Genomic DNA, 22,374 nt, shown 5'->3' on the forward strand with positions numbered 1-22,374 from the left:
CCAATCCGTTGACCCCGTGCTCTGGCACCAACCCCCTAGGGGGCGGGGTCCTTGTAGAAATTGAACCATCCATGCCGGTCCGCCTCCAAACAGCTCTCGCGGATAGGGCAGTCTCAGCCCCGGGCCCGCCCATACGTAGAACGGACCAATCGTAGCCTCGAGCTCGGGCTCTCCCCACCCATCCACGCCCAGTACCAGCGGGAATAGGACACTATGGTCACTAATGCCCGCCCCCTGTACCGGAACCGATCCGTCGCGTTCTCCTTTCGGCCCCGCCCCTCAATTGTTCCCCCTTGTGGCGTGGTGCTTCCGGCGGAAGTGAGGCAGAGCGGCAGAGTCTGACGTGTGCTGAGGAGCTTGGGCCGGCGCCGCGCACCCCGCTGTCCCCGAACCCGGGCCTGGCCCGGCGCCCGCCCGCCCCGCCATGCTCGACTTCTTCACCATCTTCAGCAAGGGCGGCCTCGTGCTCTGGTGCTTCCAGGGCGTGCGCGGCCCCGCGGCAGCCTGCACCGCGCCCGTCAACGCGCTCATCCGCTCCGTTCTGCTCCAGGTGAGGCGCGGCCGCGCCCAGCTCAGCTCCGGTCCTCGGCGGGGGGCGGGGGGCGAGACCTTTGCCCTCCCCCGGGAGGCCCGGATGCTGTTCCGTCGGGGGTGGGGGCGTTTGTCGCAGCGGAGAGAGCCCGCCGCTCCCCTGTAGCCTCTGCCCCCAAGCCGTGCTGGTGACCTGTGATCCGGTTGCCGCCCCGTCCCCGAGAGGCAGAGCTGCTGCCTGGGCTGGGCGTGTGTGGTGTCTCAGCCGCAGCGACCCATTGCTCTTCCCCGGCTATCAGGAGGTGAAGGGGTTATGATCCCGTATGCCCGTTGGGCGCACACCTAGATGCCGGGGTATCTTCAACAGCACAGTTTGTGCCTGCTTGGTGGGGCTTCCCCCCTCATCTCTGCTCCGGCGTGTGAGCATCCCCCTGGCTTCCTCAGCTCTGGTTGCTCATTGCGAAACATAGTCGTCCACTCTAAACTGCATTTTCCCAGCTTAGCTTTGTTTTAGGTTAGATGAAGCAATGTCCTTGTTTCCTGCTCAAGTAATTTACCTGTCACTTGAGAGAGAACCACTGATAGTCAGTGTAGGAACACCTGTGTGGTGCTTGTAAGCAAGAGTTGGACTGTTAACTTTGGTATCCGGGACTGATTCTAAAGGCAACTACAGTCCTTCTTCCTAAATTCCTTGCATTTCCAGTTGAGAACAGCATTCTTCTTAGCATCTTTGCTTACCCATTGTGTGTCATTGCTGTGTACTGTCAAGGTGTTGCCATGGTCTGCTTCAGAAGGGACTGCTCTAGCAGGATAGATTGAACTGCATATAAGATTAAAATGCATTTTGTCATCCTGAGATAAAAGCTACCATGTAAACATCAGTTACAACTAGTGTGCACCTTTTCAAGGGAATGTAGTTTAGCTGCTTGTTACAAAGTAGCTTTGAGTGCTTATGGGCTGAGGACTTCAATCATTCTTGCTACAGTTGCATTGAGAAAGAGTTCTTGCCAGCCTGGTTGCAAAGCTACCATTCTGTGCATGTGGCTGTGGACTACATGTGTTTGTGGTCTGTAGCACAGCTTCTTACTTTTGCACCTACTTGTGGCTGCATGAGGTTGTTGCTACTGTAGCACAGATGTGAAGGTGCTCTCGGGTGTCCTGTAATTTGGAGTGCTGAGGGACAGTCCTACTGTCTCAGAGAATTTGAAGTTTGCTTTAAAGCTTTAATCTGACGGAGGTCACTGTACTTTTCAGAATTAAACCTGTTTGGTTATAGAACTAGACATCTGATGGGTATAGAATGAAGCTGTACAGCGGGGTGGCCAACTAGTTAGGGACGAAAGCCACAAAGAGAGTGCAAAGAGCCACATATTATATATTTATTTTCATCATCTATCTATTCATGCAGGTATAATATATATCTATGGAGAGATCAAAATAAATATAAGGTACATGGCTCAATGTCGTCCCTCTCCCCCAGAGCCAGGGACCTCCTACTCCCCCCCCCCCCAACCCCCGCAGCTCTAACTCAGTGTGCTCTCCCAGAGCCAGGCCCCTCCAGTCCTCTCACTTCCCTCCCTTTATGACTCACCAGAGCTGCCACCCCAGAGCCACCATCGCGATGTGGTTCTCGCACCAAGCACTGGGGCGCATGTGCCGAGTGGCAGATGGCACTCCTGTCGTGTGGCTCTAAGGAGCTAGATAAGAAACAGGCTAATCAAAAAGGCTGTTCTGGGTGGCATGAGCTGCAGAAGAGAGCTTTCAATCTGACTCATGCTCTGTGTTTGTATGAAGACAAACTGAGGCAATCTCTAGTGGGAAAGCATCTGGGAGGGAGGAGAGTAACAGAGGAGGTCCATGAGGCTGCTGAAACTATGCCTGTGAAAAGCATATTACTGAACAATGATTTCTAATGCCAGAGTACCAGTTGTGATGCAAATCAGATGCTATGAACTAGAGCTGAGGACACAACAAGGGCCTGCAAAGGGAGACCCCAGCAACTAGAACTCTGGGCCCGTTGTATAGGGTATTCTCCAGTTGTAGTGTAATATGAAGTGTGCAGCTCTTCTGTGGTACAATAATTGTTTTGGTTTTTTTTGTTTTTTAAATCTCCTAGGAGCGAGGCGGCAACAATTCTTTTAACCATGAAGCTCTTACGCTTAAGTACAAACTGGACAATCAGTTTGAGCTTGTGTTTGTGGTAAGTAATCTATGTTAACAACCCCTTCTCTTTACCTCAGTATTTGAGCAGGGCTCTATATCTTTCTGGAATAACATAAAACCCCAAAGCTGCTAAACTATGCTGATGTATTGACACACAGACACTTAAAGAGAAGATCTTAAACTCAGGACACTGTGCATGGCTGAAAAAGTCTATATCAACTTCCAGGCTCTGTTCTCAACAATTTCCCAGTTGTGCTTTATGACATTAAGTTTCATTTTTGCTTCTGTATGATAGCTGTGGGATCTACCTTAAAGTATAGAGCCTTTGGGGCGAAATTAATGTATGAAAGCCATTCTTAAACTCTTGGATAAGCAGTGCTATATAAGCTCAAGGTGTTTCATTTTCAAAATACTGATCAGCTGTTGTATTTAAGTAAGGTCAGTTGACAAAAATCTGAAGTATCTGGGGCTTTTACTACAGGAGGTATCCTAGGGGGAAATTCTGGACCTATTGCAGTCAGTGGTAAAACTCCCTTTGACTTCAGTGGGACTGAGAATTTGCTCCGTGTCAGGAAAAGAAACACAAGTCTCCCATCAACTTTGCTGTATTTTACAGCATTGAGTAGCAGTGATTTGTATTTGCTTGACATGGATTGAAATATCAGTAGCTATTTACAGTTTACACATTTGGTTAGATTTCTTTCAGTTTACAAGTTTGTTTGATTTAAAGGAGCCTGGTGTGGATAGCCATGGACTGCAATGTGCAGATTAAGACATCTATGGCGCACATCTACTGCCAGCTCTCCTCTGTCTAGCTGTTCTGGATGCCTTTGGCTTGGGGTCAGAAGCCAGTCCCAGATTACTCAGGCCTCTGTCTTAAGGTCATCTTGGATGCAGTTTTTTACGCTTTGTCCTGGGAATAGCTGCCTTGTTTGTGGGTGTGAGTGAAGACTCTGTATTGCTGTGAGATAATCTGTGGCTGTTCCCTTCCTTATATGGCAAACAGTGCATTTGTACAGAATAATCTGTGCAGTAGGTGTGAAGGAGATTTCCCTTCACTAGCTTTAAATTTAGGGATAATTTAGGGCCTGATTCTGTGGGACGAGTGACTTCAATGTATGTTGATTTCAGTGGGTGAAAGTGACCTCAAAGTTGAACATATTTGCAGAGTTTGACCCTTAAAAAAGTGCACTTTAGTGGTTGTTTATGAAATAAATGTTGAGTAGGTTGGAGCAGTGCCAGCTGCTACGCTGTTCACTGTACCAGCATGTCTGGCAGCTATTTTAATCACTTAGTGCTGTAGATCCTAGCAATTCTAGTCTTATGAGACACAGTGGGATTGAAATCAGTCTGCATTGAAAATCAGACTTTTGAAGCTGTACAGTGTGTTACATCAGACAGATTAGTTTTCAGTAACTGTAACAGTCTGAAATAGAAAAAGATGGCACATTTCAAGTTGAAATCTAGTACATTTTAAAATGTAAAAAGAGCTTCAGGTCATATTGCTGCCAGTTTGTGATTCTGACAATAATATCATGGAATTGCAGAGCTGGAAGGGACCCCAAGAGGTCATCAAATCCTGCCCCAAGCAGGATCAACCTCTATCTTCCTGTTAAGGTTTTTTTCCCCAACTCTATGTCTGTGAAAGTCCAACTCAGAAGAGAAAGTAACTGTACCAAGTGCTCAAATGTACAACAGCTTAAAGAAGATCAATATTATTGTTTTCTCTGATCTTCCAGCTTTGAAGTGGACTCTGTAGTTCTAGAGTCACTAAACATCTAATTGTCAAGGTGGCAGCTTCTTCTGTCTTCTTTCTCACATTTTAGTGTCTTGTTGCTAGATAGATACAGCAATCAGAATGTGTTGCGGTGTATCGCCCTTTCAGCTAACGATACACATACTGGATGCTCTTTACAGTGCTTGTAACGCTTCGTTCCAGGTTGGATTTCAGAAGATCCTGACTCTGACCTATGTGGATAAGTTGATAGATGACGTCCATAAGGAGTTCCGGGATAAATACCGCAATGAATTCCAGCAGAAAGGCACTCTGGGTCTCCTCAATGGCACGTTTGATTTTAAAGAGGATTTTTTACGCCTTCTCCGGTAACGAGGCCATTTCTGCTTTTCTGTGTTCTCATTTGTACTAAGCTGTTTTGAATGCCCTGTATTAGGAATTGGCTACTGGTCTGTGCAGCCATATTACACCTGTGCACTCGAGTAATGTGTACTGTTTGAGCTCTCATTTTAGTTGTATATTGTACGTACTGAGTGTTGTAGAATGGTTAGTGTGCAGGGCACGGGGTAGCCTTGCATTGCCCTTGGCTTGCTGTGACCCTTACTAGGCTTAACATGGAGATTCCATTGTGTCCAAAAATGACTAAATAAGGAGTCTCCATCAACTAATATCCTTTGGGACCTGTAGCTGGCTAGAGGAAGAAATGGGAGCTCACCTGTTCAACAGGCTGGCGTGAAGATGTGGTTGCCATGCCAGGAGACTTCTCAGACAAGATCTTTCCTGGGAGAAAGGACTTAGGGCTAGACATTCAACACTGAAAATCCTGGATTGGATCAGCCAGCACTGCTGCTTTTGATGCCCTTCTCTGGCTGAGCCAGTGGAACACTGAGGTCATCTCAGCGCTGTTGGGTCAGGGTTATGCTGTGTTGTCCATTTGGAAATAACTGAGCGAGCTTTTCCTCCCTCCCTCCCTCACACCTGCCTCCTAAACTGGCTGTCGGTGATACGTAACAGATGGTGGTGGCACTTGGCCATCTTGCACCCCACTGACTGGACACAGAACGTCAGCTTCACATTGCATCCTCAGGTCTTCTATTGTGAGGCAGGCTTACGATGTGAATGGGAGCAAAACCAAATGGAAAAAATATCCCTTTTCAGTCTATCTTCGTTCTCCATAGAGCCAACCTCCGCCTCCCCCAGCATCCTCGGTATGAGTCACTGCTGCTTCAGAAATGCCAGCTCTGATCATTTTCCACGCTATTTGACCACAGAAGTCTGTGGAATGTTTTTCATTAGTGATTGAGATCGCTGACTGTGGGGTTCGATTGGGGAGACAATGTCTTAATGTGAAACCATGGTGAGTAGATAGGTGAGAGGCACATTACAGCCTTGGCCAAAGTAAACGGGTAAAATCATTGGTTTCAGGTTCTGGAATGATGCTCCTGACACAAATGCCAAGATTTGGTTAAGCTTTAAAGGGCAAAAGTAGTATCTCTTGAATCCTGAATACCATAAAGGAAAGGCCCCCAAAATTATCCTACCTGTCCCCTACATACCAGTTGGGACTTGGAACATGCAGTGAATTGTCTAGTGTTTTGCTCACTCTTTAAAATTCCAAGCAATGGGACTTCCACAGCCTAATCTCTGCCTATATCTAATGGACCTAGGGATTTGTGGTGGTTTCAAACTCTGCCACAGGAATTGCCACTGTGCAAACTTTGTCCTTCATGTTTTTTCACTGGCTGATGAAGGACATTGTAACAAACCCCTGTTGAAGACTAGTCTGGCTAAATAAAGCACGGTCTTGGGCTGTAACCTCGTGTTGAGTGGGCCTGGTAAATACTCTGAGACTTTCAGTTGTTGGGTGATTCAAAGGAGGACACTGCAATGCCCCCGTGAAGGATTTCTCCACACAAGCTTAAAGTTTAAGGTGCCTGCATGTACAGTAATCTCTTACATTTCCAGCAGCCCAAAGGCCAGGAGGTTGCGCAATACTCAAATATTCTGGATAACAGAGAGGTATACCTAGCAATGCATAACGCTAAAGAAAAACAAGATTAGATATTCTGAAAGAAACAAAAACGTGTGCAGAGTGCTTTATTTACCAACAACATTAGTACTTTACACTGTAAACTTATACCATATTTGCTGTATTTGTGTTTACTTTCATTATACTGTACTTATGGAAAACAACTAAAACATACTTATGGTAAAAATGCCACTTATCTGAGAGTTCTGGATGATAGCAAGCTGGGTGTGAAAGAATTTACTGTATTGTTGTAGGTACTGAATGAACAAACATTAGTTTCTTAGAGATGCAAATGTTGTCCATGGGAGTCTGTTTGCAGGTTTCCTCTGTTCATTGGCAGTAAGTTGTTGTGTACAGCGTCGTTACAGCCACGTCAGTCCCAGGATAATGTGGTGCATTTGTCCACAAATTCTTCTTCAAGGTGGCCCAGGAAGAAGTTGGCATACTGGGGAGCCATTCTGCTACTGGGGCTGTTCCTGTACTTGGGACAAAGTGTTTGTAGAATGTACAATTGCTATGGCTGATGATGAAATCAATGGCTATCTGAGGGTTGTCCACTCTCTTGTGGATATCTAAAGCAGGCAGCTGTGCAGTCATTGCGAGGGATGTTGGTGTATAGGCCAATGACATTCATCCTGTGATGATGGTTTTCTGAGGGAAGTTGTTAATATTGTGGCATTTGTAGAGACAGCAGGCCCCTTGTGTTGTCAGTGGTTTGGGGATGGTTTTTCAGAGTTCTCATGTTCCTTCAGTTGGTGTGTTGTGGTCACATATGATGGATCTGCCTGAGTTCCTGTTTGTGTACCTTGGGGTGCATATGGAAGGTCCCTGCAATGGTTTCTTACCTGATGAGTTTGTATAATCTCTCTTGGATGGGTAAATTGCAGTGTGGGGTCATCTTTGAGTCCTTTATAGCCAGTGATGTTTGAGAGTTGTTGGTTGGGGCCTCATTCTTGTAGTCATCAAGTTGAGGATAGCTGCGAGCCCATGCGACTGTCAGCATTGCGTAACACCCCACTTTGGTCAGTTCAAGCACATCTGCTGAAAACAGGCAACACCAGCACAAGTAGGATAGTATGGATACCCACAACCCATTACTGTGGTGGTTGTAGGTCAGTCTCAATTAAGCTAATTTTGTAGTATAGGGAAGCACTGGATGTTTCCCAGACCTGGGAAGCTTGAAAGCTTCTCTCTCACCAACCAGAATAAGGTCCAATTAAAGATATTACCTCCCCCACCTTGTCTTTCCAATGAGCTACAAGCACAGATAAGACTTCCTTCAAGAACAGAAGGTGTTTGATAGTATTTTTCATCCCTTGTCTTTTATACAGTCACAATAAAAACTGCCTAAAACTCAGTGCTTAAAACAATAAATGAGCAGAGGAGTCTGATACAGCAAAGGCACAAAAGATGTCTTCAGCAGAGGTTGGAAGTGCTGGAGTCTAACCCCAGGGAGTTGAGGTTTGCAGTATGGTAGGTGTTGCAGCTAGACTTTTGTCCAAGTGATTATCATGCTGTGATGCTTAGTTCTGGAACTGGACATATTTTGGAGGGTAAATAACTCTGTCTTTGATCAGGGATGCAGAGGAAAATAGTAAAATCCGAGCTCCTACTGCCATGAAGACATTTGAACAGTCTGTGAAGTCTCAGAAGACTGTCAAGTCTATGATAGAAACCCGCGGGGAGAAACCAAAGGAGAAAGCCAAGAACAAGAAAAACAAAGGTTCCAAAAAGGAGGGTAAGTGGATGCAGCTGACTGATCTGTGCAGTGGGATGAGCAAATATCCCAGAGGGATCCCTAGCCAGACAGTGTCTTTGCCCACAGTGACAATAAGCCAGTGCCTGCAGACTGCCCAGTAGTGGCCTGTTGCTGGAGCAGGTTAAATCGGATCCACTATACTTGTTGCTTTTCTGTGGCTACCAGCATCCCTCGCCATGCATGTAGCAGTTGATTCAGTGGAACTGACCTGGTCAGGATGCATGACAGGCAGGCTTGATGCTCATTTGATGTACCTCGTTTCATGCAAACTTGGCTCTATGTTTTCAGGTGACCTAAATCAAAGTTGTAGCCTGACTGACTGCAGTGCTCAGCACTTGTGAAAAAAACTGGTTCCTTTGATTAGACTCTTAAATAGCAATTTGGGAGCTGACTTGGGTGCTCTTGTTCAGAAAGTGTGTTCCAACCGACTGCTGTTATCATGAGATGTTTCTCCAAGAACCGATTGCCCACATTGTAAGGGAGGTTCTGCAGTTTAATTCACATGCAAACAGGCTCCCTTACTATGTGGGCAATCAGTTCTTGCAGAAACATGGGTTATAGCACAAAGCCTGGTATTGGAACCTTGGCCTGACCTTGAGCCCATTGAGGACTCTCATGCATTTGCTTTTTTTGTGGGATGGGAGACAGGTGGCCCAGAAGTAACTGAGTCAGAGTGTTTTGAAAGCTGTAGCATTAGGGCCTCCACCTGCTGCAAGATGCTTAGAGAGAAACCTGGGGAAGACCAGCATTATTAAGGTGATGGAATTCAGTGCTGAGGTCAGAGAAATCGTGAATTTCAGGTTGCTTTGGCAGCAGCTCGGCTGTGTTAAATGTGCATGCCATTCTGTTCCCCTCTCTAAATGGAAAGTATACCATACATACTTACTGTATACCACAATCGCAGGAGATGGGTTCCCTGGGAGCCAGATCATAACATAGCAGCCTCTGGGAAAGGTTATAATCATGACCCTCTCTGCCTTCTGACTGCAATATAAAATTCACTTCTGTCCAGTTCCAGACTCTTTGGCTTTGGGCTAGGCACACATGGGTGCTGTATACAAAGGGGTCTCTGTCCTGATGAGCAGGGTGCAGAATCCTCAATAAAAATTTCACATTGCTGAGCTAATGACACTAGGAGAACTCATGTGGGATTCCCTGACTCCTGAGTGCTTGGTCACCTTTTAGCACTGAGCAAATGCTGTTTTCCCCCATTCCCGTGTGCTTACATTGTGGTGAGAGCTTTGTCTTGTCCAGCTTCAGGAACCGAAGCTGTTACCGTGCTCACTAAAGCAGCACCAGATGCAAAGCAGAACCCTCCTGTGGCAGCTGGCGACAGGGAGGAACTGACCAAGGATGAGATCCTGCAAAAGAACCGTGAGGAATTCTTCCGAAAGCGCCTGAAAGGAGGAGAGAAGTCCAAGTGAGTGAGAGGATGACAGACCCGTGTCTCCTTCTCCAATAAGAGAGTGGTGGTGAGGGTAGGGTGGCAGAGCAGTGTTGGCAAAGGGTTTCATGCTGTAACAATGGACAAGGAGCTATTTTCCTATTGCCCTTCAACCACCAACTTTTATCAATTCTTCTTTCTGTGTTGGGTGGGTAGTGGGCAAGAAGACCTTGGACTCGCTCCTCCTTAAGGTGGAACACACAGATCTCCTCTTAAAGCACCCCTCCCTGGCATTACAATGGCAGAATAGCCCATTGTCCCAAGGATAAGTTGTGACTTATGTCCTTTCAAGTCCTGGGGACTAGCACATGGTGTGACTTGTAGGTGCTCATGTTCTTTGAAATGCCCTTGCCCTGTTCCCTGGAAAGAAGCAGCAGGTTAGTTTTAGGGCTCCAATGAGATGGGCTTAAACATAACTCTGGCACTGGAAAAGTATCTCCTTAAGCTTGCTTGGAAGTGAGGTGATGGCACTTCTTGGGCCCTCGGAGTGATCCATTAGTGTCTACATGTCTCTGCCCTGTGCTTGACCAGGAACTTAGACATAGGGTGAAATCCTGACCACCGTGAAGTCAGTGAAAGGTTTGCCATTGACTTCAGTGAGGCTGTGATTTCACCCCTAGTGATTTTCTGAAAGCCTATGCTATCCAACTGCAGCAGCTGTTGGGATCCCATACGCTCAGTCTGCCAACGGTTGCACACTGCCATCATTCGAAAGCCTGGGTGGCTTCTTTTGGATACCCATGGAGTGGGGGAGAGAGAACGTGCCGAGGTTGTGAATCCAAAGAGTGTGTGAGACAGCTGTACAACCATGTTCCCCAGTGGTCCATGTGACTCTAAAGAGAAGGGTGGTATGGGACCAACATTTCAAAACCTCCTCAGTGATGGGGCTCTCATGGCAAGAGCAGAGGGCACCATGCTGAATTGTACTCAGGAAACCTACAGATAAAAGAAATATGCTGTCCCGCATTTGGCAGTGATACAGCATCAGAACTGAGGCTCTTGGGTGACCTTTGCAGTACACTTTTATGCTCCGTCTTTTTCAGTTCAGCCAGAATTTGCAGTGTTTGAGTGGTTAATTAAAGTTAGACTTCCCCGAATGTTGCCAATGCTTTCTTGACTACCTCCAGATTAAAGGGATGCTAGCAGCTTGCCCTACAAACTGATGGGTTGGAGAGGAATTCTCAGAGCTGGGAGTGGATATTATGGAAGTTCATATTGTCATCTATGGGTGTCTGCTCGACTCAATGGTCCAATCCCAAATGACAAACCTATAAACTCACCCCATTAATAGTGGAGATAGCTCCTTTCTAACATCTCTTCGTGTAGCTCTTCCATGGTGGGAGTGTTGACTGCTGTCATGGTAGAGTTTGTTTTAATAGCTTCTTCTCTGCCTTCCCAGCAAGTCCCCAAAGCCTGAGACTCAGAAGGAGAAGGGGAAAAAGCCCCGTGTATGGGATCTGGGGAACTCTAATGCCAAAGTCCTCGATTATAGTAACTCCACTACCAACGGAAACACAGACACTTGTCCAACAGAGGAGTATGACCCTGATATGGTAAGATCCTAAACATTCCCCTTTCCACAGCACGATTAGGGTTTGTGCTAGGTCCAGGGACAGTGTACTGACAGCTTACCTTCACTTGAATTATATGCGTAGGTGGCTGGATTGGAGTGTGCAGAACTGACCAGAAATGGTGGGGAGTAGCTGCTATAGGTGAGGTATTAGTTGGGCAAGCTGGTGGCTTTCTGAGAAGTGAGATGGCAATGCCCAAATTTTCTCCATCAGACTGTGGAAAGCTGCACCTGTCTGGCTCCTCGTGCTGCTATTACAGGTTTGGACTTCAGTGCTGGAGGAGTCCTCTCTTGGAGGAACTGAAATCAGGTTCCCCACTGCTATCAAAGCTGTGTGGAGGAAGATGGAGAAACCTCCTTTAGAGGATGCCTGTGCAGTATGGAAGATAGTTTTGTATGTGGAGCACAGGGCTGCGAATCAGGACATCTGCATTTTATGCCCATCTGGCATTGTTTTGCTGTGTGATCTTGGGAAAGGTTATTTCAGTTTTCTGTGTAAAGGGAAACCACGATTTATCTAATCACCACAAGTCTCGGCGCGCTAATATCAATGAAACTCCCAGAGGTCCCTGCAGGCACTATACATGGTCTTGTTATTCTGACTGGCCCTTCACAAGCACCCCATTTGCTCACAAATTGTGTCGCAAATAGATGAATGCTCCTTCCTGCCAGAACTGTTGCAAAGGTTGACTTAGCATTCAAGGTGACTTGACAGAGCTCCCCTTTGCAGCAAGCCAGTGAAAGAGGGTAACAGAGGCTTAAATGCCATTTACTGAGTGTGTCTTCCCCCTTCCTTATTACCACCCTTTGCAGGCCCTAGGAGATCGAGATCGGGAGCCTGGCCGCCTTTATGATCTTGAATATGAGAGTGATGAAGAGGAACCAGAAGAGGAGAAGGTTATTCAGAGCCCTTCACAGCCCAGGTTAGTCCTTCTACAAACACCCCTCTCTCCCCTCCTCCCAGCTATATCACCAACGGCTTTTCCTCCATGTCCAGACTGTGAAGCTTGTATAGATTAGCTTACATGGATCCTGGGCACTGCTATCTAAAGCCTTGGCTTCAGACCCTCTGCAGGAAGGAAGTGTTGTCTAATATACTACATGGTTTTGGCATGCTTCCTACTTCGACCCAAACACTGGTGCACATGGCGAATAAGTAGTCTGCTGGTGGGTGGCCCTTCCATTTCTGAAGGCTGAGTCATTAGACTGAATGATCACATTCTATCACTGCTTCCAAGCAGGGTTTGTTTCCTGACGACTCCTGATACACCTTTGGTTCCTCTCTGTGCGTGGTTATTGAGCAAACCCCGGCTGGTTCCCAGAAGACTTTGGAGCTTGTTTCGTACCAATGTTTTGGACCAGATGGGTTTGCAAACCTCTCATTATTAGTGTTGCTTGTAGATCGGCTAATAAGGACCAACTCCCAGCTTGCACTGTCAATCTGGTTCTCTTATTAAAATGCCATGACCTAGGAAGCAGCTCATTAGCAGAAGGTGAAAGTGACCAGCTATTTATTAGTTTGAGAATGGCACTAATGGCTGTCCAGTCTTCCCTCCCTTGTGCTTCATTCTCTTCAAGACTATCACCATCCCTTTATGCTTGAGAGCTGGGACAGATGATCGCACTTTGTTTGTTCACAGGGCTAAGAAGGGTGGTCTGGGAGGCATGTTCGGGATGCTCAAAGGCCTGGTGGGTTCCAAAAGCTTAACAAGAGAGGACATGGACCCTGTGCTGGAGAAGATGAAAGATCATCTGATAGGTAAATCTGGAATGTGTCTTCACAAACTAGTACCCCATGTCTTTGACTTTGGCGCCAGGCTTTGGAGATCTACTAGTCTGCATTTGGAAGGAGCCATTTCTCCAGGTCCTTCACTAAACTTTTGTTTTCCTTTTTTGTATCAACAGTCACATTAAAGATTTAAAGTGACCCTTCCAGGAAGTAGGGTCGTAGCTCAGCCATAGATGCTGTTTGTTCTATGTCTGACCATGTTAGCCAAATGAACATGGAACTGTTGCTATTTCTGTTGGATGCGTCTTCCACTATTGTTATAGTCTCTCCTTAACAGAGTTTGGAGTACAGTTTATTTCCTTCCTTACTGTCTAAACTGCTTCAGGAGTCTTGCATAAACAATTGCCACAGCATGTGTTTTCCTGCCTTGAATATACGTGCAGAACAGGACTAGCAGAGGGAGATTGACAGAGCAAAGGATGTTTGGCATGTGATCCACATACACCACTCCCTTGCAAAATTCCCTCTTCACGAGTCTTTTTCTGGACGCATGTACCTGATTTTAAACTTACTGAAAAGGGATTCACTTAAGCAGTCCTTGTGTTTTGAAATGATATTGCAACAAACCTATACCGTAGCTCCGACTTGCAGCGGTGTTGGTGTAAAATTGCTCACGAGGACTTCTGCATATGGATCAAGTAGTAGCCAATTACTTCTGTGATATCCAGGTGATAGGTGAAATCCATGATACTCTTGTCATCTGTCTGGTGGCATGAGACTCTGAATAAATCCGTTACATCTGATGCTATAACCTGCTGTTGAGCTAGTTGACAGTGTGATGCTTAGGATGGTAGGCCTGTAGGTCTGTGTGTGTCTGTACCTTTTAGTAAAGGAACCCGACTCTTATGTGTTCTAATTGGCTTGCTCACATTCTGTAAAATGCCTCTTGGGTTATATTGCGGACAAAAGGGGGCATGGTCAGGTTCTAGTAACAATCCTAGGTTTTTAAGAGGGCAGTTATTCAACCACTTCCAATGGAATTGGGCTGAACTGAATATAAGGCATGTTTTCCAACAGACTCAGAAGGGAGCCAGTGTCTTAGGTAGTGATGTGGGTGGGTTCTGAAGTCCATGTCTCCTCCAGAGGTCTCTGATGGGCAGGGAAGGAAGATAAAACGGTCAGGGTCATTGGAGTTGACTAATGTGGAAAGAGGTCAGTGGCTCCAAAATAGGATGTGTATTGCCTTGGGGGTCGGACAGTGAAGTCCTTTCTTGGGTCTGCCCTCCCCTGGGGTGGGGGCTTACTTCCAGGTTGGAAGATCATTTTGAGGACGTATCTGGGCTGTGGCTGTGATGGGATAAGAAGGCACACTCCATGCCCTTCTCACAGCTGTGAAGGCTGTCCACACGGAGTGTCTGTATCACTGTCTGCTTTAGAGCCCAGCGTCATTGGCACTGCCAAGCTCTGCTCTCCCACAGGGACAGATTACTCTGGCTGACACATGGAGTGTGTGGAGGGGGACTGGGAGAGCCCTGAGTCCTGGAGCTCCATGGTCTCTCAGTGGTAACACTCACTCCCTTGGCTTTTCTCTTCCAAAGCAAAGAATGTTGCTGCTGATATCACTGTCCAGCTGTGTGAATCGGTGGCTAAGAAACTGGAAGGGAAAGTGATGGGCACCTTCACCAGTAAGTGTCTCTGCCTTTCCATTCAAGGAGCTGCTCTGAGTTCTCCAGTCTGTTAGCCAAAGTCTTTCAAATGCCATCTCATTCTTCCCCATCCTCTGTTCCGATGCTTGAAACAAATTGTGCTAACCCTAGCAGCTCATTGCTGCTTTTCAGCTGTGTTTCAGCCCTTTTAATACCCTGAGAATCATGGGACCCTGAGCTTATCCCAGCCTGCTCTTGGGGCCTGTTTGTGCTTGCATAACCTTAGCTCTAGTTGCCAAGTGATTTGTAACTCTGTGTGTGTGCAGAAGGGAATGACCTCTGTATTTCTCCTGCTGGATAAGCACCTCTCTGTAGTTTAGGAATGGGTCCCTAGGCTCTGTTTGTCAGGGGCTGGAAATGGGTGACAGGAGAGGAATCACTCAGTGATTCCCTGGTCTGTTCACTCTCTCTGGGGCATCTGGCACTGGCCACTGTGAGAAGACAGGCTCCTGGGGTAGGTGGACCTCTTGTCTGACGTAGTATGGCCGTTCTTATGTTCTAATGTCTAAGGCATGACTGTTCTGGATCCCTATAGTTTGGCCTTCACCAGTTGTTTCTGTGAGCGGGAGAAGGTTTCTGTGATTCCAACCTCTGCAGCAGTTCCCAAGTGTAACTCTGCCAGTTGAGGTCACGTTTGACTATTATGCTCCTGACATGGTGAGGGGAAAGGATGGGCAGTGCTCCAGGCCACCGTGTCTGAGCTCAAATCCTGACCAGGTTCTTTGTCTTATGCCTTCCCCAGCGGTAACCTCAACCGTGAAGCAGGCCCTGCAGGAGTCCTTGGTGCAGATCCTGCAGCCCCAGCGCCGTGTGGACATGTTGCGTGACGTTATGGATGCGCAGCGCCACCGCCGGCCATATGTTGTCACTTTCTGTGGTGTCAATGGGGTTGGAAAGTCAACCAACCTGGCCAAGGTAGGGCACAAACCTGCATGTGTTCTCTTGGATCAGCCTGGTCCCTTCAAAAGGCTCCTCCCTCCTTTTCTAAGTACATTCCGGTGACACCATCTCAGATCCACTTGGCTAACAGTGATGGCAACATCTCCAGGGTGTAGGAATGTCTACCCACAGCTATTGCATAGGGCTCCCAGGTGTCAAAATGTTAGCGAAAGCCATTCTTCTGCTCGGTTCACTTCCTCTGTGGGCCTAAAAGCACTTTGCATTTTGCTGTGCGCCGCTTTCAGCTTGCTAAACCATGCACTAGAACGGGGTCAGCAACTTTTTTAAGCTGGAGTGCCAGGGTCCGAGTGCTGGTGATACTAAGTCACTGGGGTGTGTCTACACAGCAAAACTATTCCAGAAGAGAGATTCCGAAATAGCTTTTTGAAATAATGTTGGTACACATACAATGCATTAAGAAATAGCCCTCAGCTACACTGTATGGGTGTGGTGTATTCAGATAGGCATTTTGGAGGGGTGAGGGCAGGGGCAACACAACTGAGGCCTGAGATGGAACCATGCTGTCTGTTGGCCTTGTAGAGTGCAGTTCCCTTTTCTTTTTCGAAGGGCTGAGGGGCAGGAAAAGGAGGGTTATTGCCCACATACTCATCAGTGTTCCGTGCAAGTTAAGTCAGGTGCTGCCCAGCTGATTAGCAGAGCACCAGCTGGCAACATACATTTCTGTTGGTGGTGCACAGTTGCACATGCACTGGTGCACATAACAAAGTTTATTCTGCACATGGATGGAAACAGTTAGAGGGAACATTGCTCGTCATTCTCCTCCCCTTCCCTACTTGATTTGTCAGTGACTGTCCTGGGCTGGGACACGTAGTTAAATGCCTTTGTTGAACTTTGGGATGGGGGAATGAAACAGCAAATGGCCTGGGGCAACACGTTGGGTTTGGATCAGCTAGGAGCTGAGCAGAGCTGCACTCAGGCAGGAGATGGTGAAAGGATCCCTTCCCCCTGTCCCCAGATCTCTTTCTGGCTGATTGAAAATGGGTTCAGCGTCCTCATTGCTGCCTGCGATACGTTCCGCGCTGGAGCTGTGGAGCAGCTGCGCACTCACACCCGCCGTCTCAACGCGCTGCATCCCCCCGAGAATCATGGCGGCCGCCCCATGGTGCAGCTCTACGAGAAGGGATATGGAAAGGATGCTGCTGGCATCGCCATGGAGGCCATTTCTTATGGTGAGCCCTTTCCTCCTAGCCAGCCCTGCCTTCCTGTGTCCCCCAGTGGAAATCCCCTGGTCTAGGGGAGGCAGGAGGTCAGGGGGTTTGAGTTGGGATGAAGTGTGATCTTGGCCGGGTTGAGCTGGGGAAATGGGAGGACGGCTGGCCTTTAGTCCTGGCTTTCCGTTGATGCTGCCGGTTCTCCACGCCTTACTGCTCCCTTGCCCCCGTGCTTGTACAGAGCCCAGCTCCTGACAGGTCAGGAGCGGTCCTGGGGGGAGGGGTTGGGACTGAGGAGCAGGAAAGGCTCTAGCAGTGGGGTGAAACCAGCAACTTTATGCATTAGCTGCCACGTCCTCTCTTTTGACCCCTGAACAGCATGGGGGTGGGGCAGAGTAAGCCACTTTCATAAGGGGATGTGAGAGGCACAGGACTGGTCTGTTCCTCAGTTTCCACAGCAAGGGTTCAGTTTACCTAATGAAGATTGAATAGACTCTGCCTGCTGGGAAAGGTTTGTGACTGAGGTTTGAACCTCTACCTCCTAGAGAAATGGGCTCAAGCTATAGCATAAATCTGAAAGTCCCTAGAGTGCGAGGCTGTTCATCGTGGGCCCCCAGTTCTCATTCCCTAATTTTTATGTTGACTGTTTTTGTTCTGGGGAGGGGGTGTGTTACAGCTTGTGTAGTGCAGTGAAAAAATGGGTGGGAGAAAGGAGTGGGTAATCCCAATACTCTGAGGAAAGGCAGTAGCTGGAGGAGCAGTGTGTCTATGACTAGAAATCTCTCAGCTTGCTTTGCCTAGTAACCCCCTTCACTTCTCTTCCCCTAGCACGTAACCAGGGGTTTGATGTTGTGTTGGTGGACACTGCTGGCCGCATGCAAGATAATGCCCCCTTGATGACGGCTCTGGCGAAACTCATCGCAGTCAACACCCCTGACCTGGTCCTGTTTGTGGGGGAAGCCCTGGTGGGAAACGAAGCTGTGGATCAGCTGGTTAGTTGCTGATTCTTTAACCTTAAACAAAATTCTGCCAGAGGGAGGTGACTCCAGTTGTCATGAACCTTCTGTGTACACTTTGGGAGGTGCTCACACACCAGTGATGATACCTCCCCTTAGAACAACTTACATGGATTTTTTCCTGGTTGTATTTTCTCCCCAGGTCAAGTTTAACAAGGCCCTTGCTGATCACTCCATGGCCCAGACACCTCGTCTCATTGATGGAATTGTGCTCACCAAATTTGATACCATCGATGACAAGGTACGATGGCCGTTCACTTCATGAAGGAGGATTGCATGTTCTCTCTCTCCCCAGCCAAGTCTTCTGTCTTAAATGACCTCTGGAAGGATCCCCCTCCTTGCTGGGACTAAAGTGTGGGAGCGAAATAACTGTGTCCAGACCTCAACAGGGCAGGTTCTTATGATGCATCAGTCAGCTCCTCTCCCTGAGAGGCTCCTCTCACAGGGACTTCTTTTCTTTGGCTGTACTTTGACCTAACTCTATATGTTCCACTTTGGGGCAGGGTACTGGGTGATATCATCTGAGTGTTTTGGGCATCTAAACTGAAGTTATTCTGGTTGCTTCCCAAAACAGATAGCTTTAGCAGCTATAACAAGCAAGATCCAGATGGCCCATAAGGGACTCCTATTTCATAGCAATACTCCAACAAAAACTCCAAAACTCGTGGGTGGCAAGTTAAAGCTGCTCTGAACCTGTGAGGGAAAACTGCCTGAACTTAGCATAGGCCATAGCATAAAACCCCCTTGCAGTCTCAAGTGTCCTGTTGATAACAGCAGCTCAAATGTACAGCCTGTGGAGGGTGACAAGATATACCTAAGATGACGCTGGCCTCAGAGGGTTCCCACTATACACCTGTTTCTTCTCCTCTGGGCTGGTATGTTGGTAGAAAAACCTATACTAGTTCTAAAGATTTACAGTCTATGCTAGCTCCAGCTAACGTTACTCATCTAGCAGCAGGAGGGTTGGAAAGGTAGTGTCTGTTTTTTTCCACTACGTGGGGGGACAGGAGCTAGAGAGATGTTAGTCCTCTGGACTGGGAGGCTGCCGACCAAAGCAAACCAGGTCCAGTCTCTTCTGCTCCTTATTCTGACAATTGAGTATTAATACCTGTGCTGGCCTTCACAAATAGCTCAGCTGCTGCTTACAGCTGGGAACTAAGACCTTGCTGCAGTTGTCACTGCTACAGTTCCATTAAAAAGATAGTGGAGTAAGGCAGGCGATAGTTCATTTTATATGGCGCCGACCACATCTCTAGTTAGCTCAAAAGAAATTAAGGTCAGGCATTACAAAGCCATTACTTTTGCTGGCTTTCTGACTGTTTGCTCCATAGCTTTTAATTTCCTACTGCTTGCACAGACAGCTGGGTGAATATGAAAGTTAAGGTCAACAAGGCTATTGTGACTGCCTGCTGACCTGCATAACATAGGGCAGAGGATGTCCTTCACGTAGTTCCTGTTTGAACTGTAGCAGATCTCTTAGGAAACTTCCAGTGATGAACAATCCCTAGGAACTGTAGTGACATGTTACCAATAGCTAATTCCCTCATTGTTACAAATGCATGCCTTATTTCCCCTCTGAATTTGTCAGCTTTTGCTTCTGGCTATTGGATCATGTTAGAACAGTAGTCACCCACTAGTCAATCCCCAGGAGTTTCCCAGTCGATTAGTTGGCAAGCTGGCTGCTTGCCCTGGCCCCACATGGCTACCCTGTTCCTGGAAGTGGCCAGTGCAGCCCTGTATATGTAGAGGGGAATCCTATTACAAATCACTACTCAAACTGCAAAACTCGTGGGTGGTAACTCAAAGCTGTACTTGCAGAGGGATTTCATGCTGCAGTTTCACTGAAGCTTCCCCTGCTCATTTGAGGGCAGGTCAGCCTTGGTTGTTGTTGCATGCTGTTGAATCAAACTCAAGCAGTCACTGTTTTTGCATGGTACCGTTGCCTGGTTGGGGAAGTCCATGCATGGTAAAAATTGGATATCATCCTCTGTGTTATTGCTGGAGAGATTTCAGCTACGTGGCACATAGGCCTGTGTTACATCTCTCCTCTGGTTCCTTGCGAAATCAACTATTGACTTTGAAAGACTAGCTCTGTTCAGAACTCTGAACAGTTGTGGCTGAGGAAGGGAAGTGGGTTGCTTTAAGGTCTGTCCAGTGGGCTGTTTAGTTAGCTCCAAGTGTCAGCTTCAGAACTTGTCTCTGTTCAGTGTGTGACTAGGGAAGTGCTTACTGTGCTGTCAGTTCCCACAGGCTTGTAGACATCCCAGGAATGCAGTTTAAAGAAATTCCTAAGCAGTGCAATGCCTCTTTACAGCAGTTGTATGCTAAAGCTACAAACCTGGCAATTCAAAGTTACCTGACTGGCAACCAACACTAAGCTGCCATACTCATTTAGTCACACCAGCTTGCACACATCAGATTTAGCTACACTCTGCTCCAGTCCACCTGGCTATGCAGTGAAACATTGCCCCTTTCATGGGGTGGGACACCCTCTCCAGGAGCAATGGAGTTTTACCTCATAGTTAAGACCCTGCCCTCTGAGACACTTACCCCAGCTAGTTTATATAAACCACCCTTCCAGTTGGATTCAATCTTTCTTCCAGCAGAGATGGACTTTCCAGAGTTCCTTTGATTTATCCTGTCTCATGGGGCAGACAGGGCAAGGCTGGAGAGGGACTTCAGGCTGTTTAGAACCTTAAGTGGTTGTCAAGCCCTTACAGTGTCTGGTTTCTTCCCATACAGGCTTCTCCTCTGACCAGTGGCTGTTCTAGGTGTGGGATTTACATTGAGGCAGAGTCCTGTTCAGTAGATCTCCTTCAACCAACTAATGGATGTTCTTTCTCCTGCAGGTTGGTGCTGCCATCTCCATGACTTACATCACAAGCAAGCCCATTGTGTTTGTTGGTACTGGACAAACCTACTGTGATCTCCGTAGCCTTAATGCCAAGGCTGTTGTTGCTGCTCTCATGAAGGCCTAAAATCCAGATGTTGCACCAAATGGCTGTTTGCAGCTGTCTCAGAAGAACATGCTTTACAACATGACCGTCTTTTCCGTGTAGTGCAAAACAGCACGAAGGGATATCAGAGCAAGGGGTGCTGCCTCTGCTACTTGTGTCAGGACAGCCTCAGTGTGTCTACCAGTGCATAGTCCTCCCTTTACCTGGTGCATGACTTTGGAAGGAGGTTGCTATCTTTCAATCACGTTGCTTACTCTAACTAGCTACACTTCTTCCATATTTATTGGTTACAAAGCATACCTTTGGGAAGCAATTGTGTCCTTCAGCTAGAGCACCCTGGCCAGCTGAGCTCTGTGGTCTTCATCCAGCAAAAGCCCTTTCCCTGGATTCCTTCATTCTAAGTGACTCAGCCACCATTCCAAGTGGAGGCTGAAATCAGAGCTTTGTATTGTTCATATCTTGGGACTGGTGTCTAAGATATGCAGCACTTCAGGGCTGCTCTGCCAGTAACCATCTATGGACTATGGAGTGTGCTAAAGGTATTCTCAATCCTATGAGCCAATCTGGGTTTTTAGATGCTGGGCTTAGTAGGATCTAAATAGGAACGTCCCAGGCCAGGGGCTGATCCTAGACTAAGCTCCAAGGCTAGCTTTGCACATTCCACAGAGCAGAAATCAATGCTGCTTAGTGACTGTGTGTTCAACCTGATTAATACCTGCTGCTAGCTTTGAGAATGGCAGCTCACCAAAGTTCATGAACCAAAAATAGCAAATCTCCCCTTTGTGCTTGTCAAGCAGGGGCCTGTGGAAGATGAAGTTGCCTTAAGGTCCCCAGTTCCATTGTGTCTCTGAAAGGGAGGCTTCCTGGTCCCTGCAGGAACCTGAGGGCTGTTGGACAGTGCAGTCTAGGGCCCTTACAGCTCCCAGTAATCAGACTTTCCCCTTGGTGTGAGGCTGGGCTTGGAGTTACTGCTCTTGGTAATTAGCAGGTCCAGCCTCTGTCTCCGTCAAAGCTGACTGAGCCATGCCTGAATACTGGCAGGCAAGGTGCACTGCTTTAGTATGTAGGATAGAGCTGGTGGCTGTACTCCAAGACCATCTATCCGTCCTTCCAAGCTGTTTCCACTGATGACTGATGCTTCCTAGTCCCACCAGTGGTGAGGATCCAGCTGACGCTACCAGAACTCCTGCCTGCTGTCTCTACAGCATTAGCTTCTGCCTTTACCAAACAAGCTAGTGAAAAGAACACATCATCTACAGGAAGACAATGCTGGCTGCTTTCCTGCCCCCTTCTCCCTCTGTTCAGAGTGCCTCTAGATCCTGCTCTAAAGTGCTGCATTGAATAATACAAAACTCTTTGACACCTTGTAGCTCAGTACTGCAGATGTGCTATAGTGCAATAAATTGAATGCTGTCTGCTAAAAACATAATTTATATGAAAATAAATTTCATAAATAAGTTGGATGAATTGTCTCTCTTGCCAGAAGGACAGCTTCTAAGGTAGAATATGCACAGAAATGTTTAGCTTGATACAGGTATTATCCCTGCAGCCCTATTGTCAACTGAGCTAGCTCCATGTCCCAGGTGTATACAGCCAGGGTGCACCTTTAAATGAATCAAGCCAG

At 47.4% G+C, this 22,374-nt stretch overlaps 1 protein-coding gene across 1 annotated transcript; it reads left to right on the forward strand.

The window, feature by feature from the left end:
* Positions 1-336: 336 nt before the first annotated feature.
* SRPRA (SRP receptor subunit alpha) lies at positions 337-22,207 on the forward strand. The gene is made up of 14 exons (XM_074976848.1): positions 337-550; positions 2,648-2,731; positions 4,634-4,797; positions 8,036-8,196; positions 9,472-9,637; positions 11,061-11,214; positions 12,045-12,154; positions 12,872-12,990; positions 14,559-14,645; positions 15,409-15,581; positions 16,582-16,795; positions 17,606-17,769; positions 17,936-18,034; positions 20,643-22,207. Exons 1-14 carry the CDS (start codon positions 425-427, stop codon positions 20,769-20,771), a joined length of 1,950 nt encoding a protein of 649 aa, XP_074832949.1. The 5' UTR covers positions 337-424; the 3' UTR covers positions 20,772-22,207.
* Positions 22,208-22,374: the final 167 nt, after the last annotated feature.

The sequence above is a fragment of the Carettochelys insculpta genome, chromosome 25 (genome assembly GCF_033958435.1).
Source record: "Carettochelys insculpta isolate YL-2023 chromosome 25, ASM3395843v1, whole genome shotgun sequence".
Lineage (NCBI taxonomy): Eukaryota > Metazoa > Chordata > Testudines > Carettochelyidae > Carettochelys > Carettochelys insculpta.

Coding starts and splice junctions, on each gene's coding strand:
- SRPRA (XM_074976848.1), top strand. CDS start 425: ATGCTCGACTTCTTCACCATCTTCAGCAAGGGCGGCCTCGTGCTCTGG. Junction 4,798..8,035: donor GATTTTTTACGCCTTCTCCG/GTAACGAGGCCA, acceptor GTCTTTGATCAG/GGATGCAGAGGAAAATAGTA. Junction 8,197..9,471: donor CAAAGGTTCCAAAAAGGAGG/GTAAGTGGATGC, acceptor TGTCTTGTCCAG/CTTCAGGAACCGAAGCTGTT.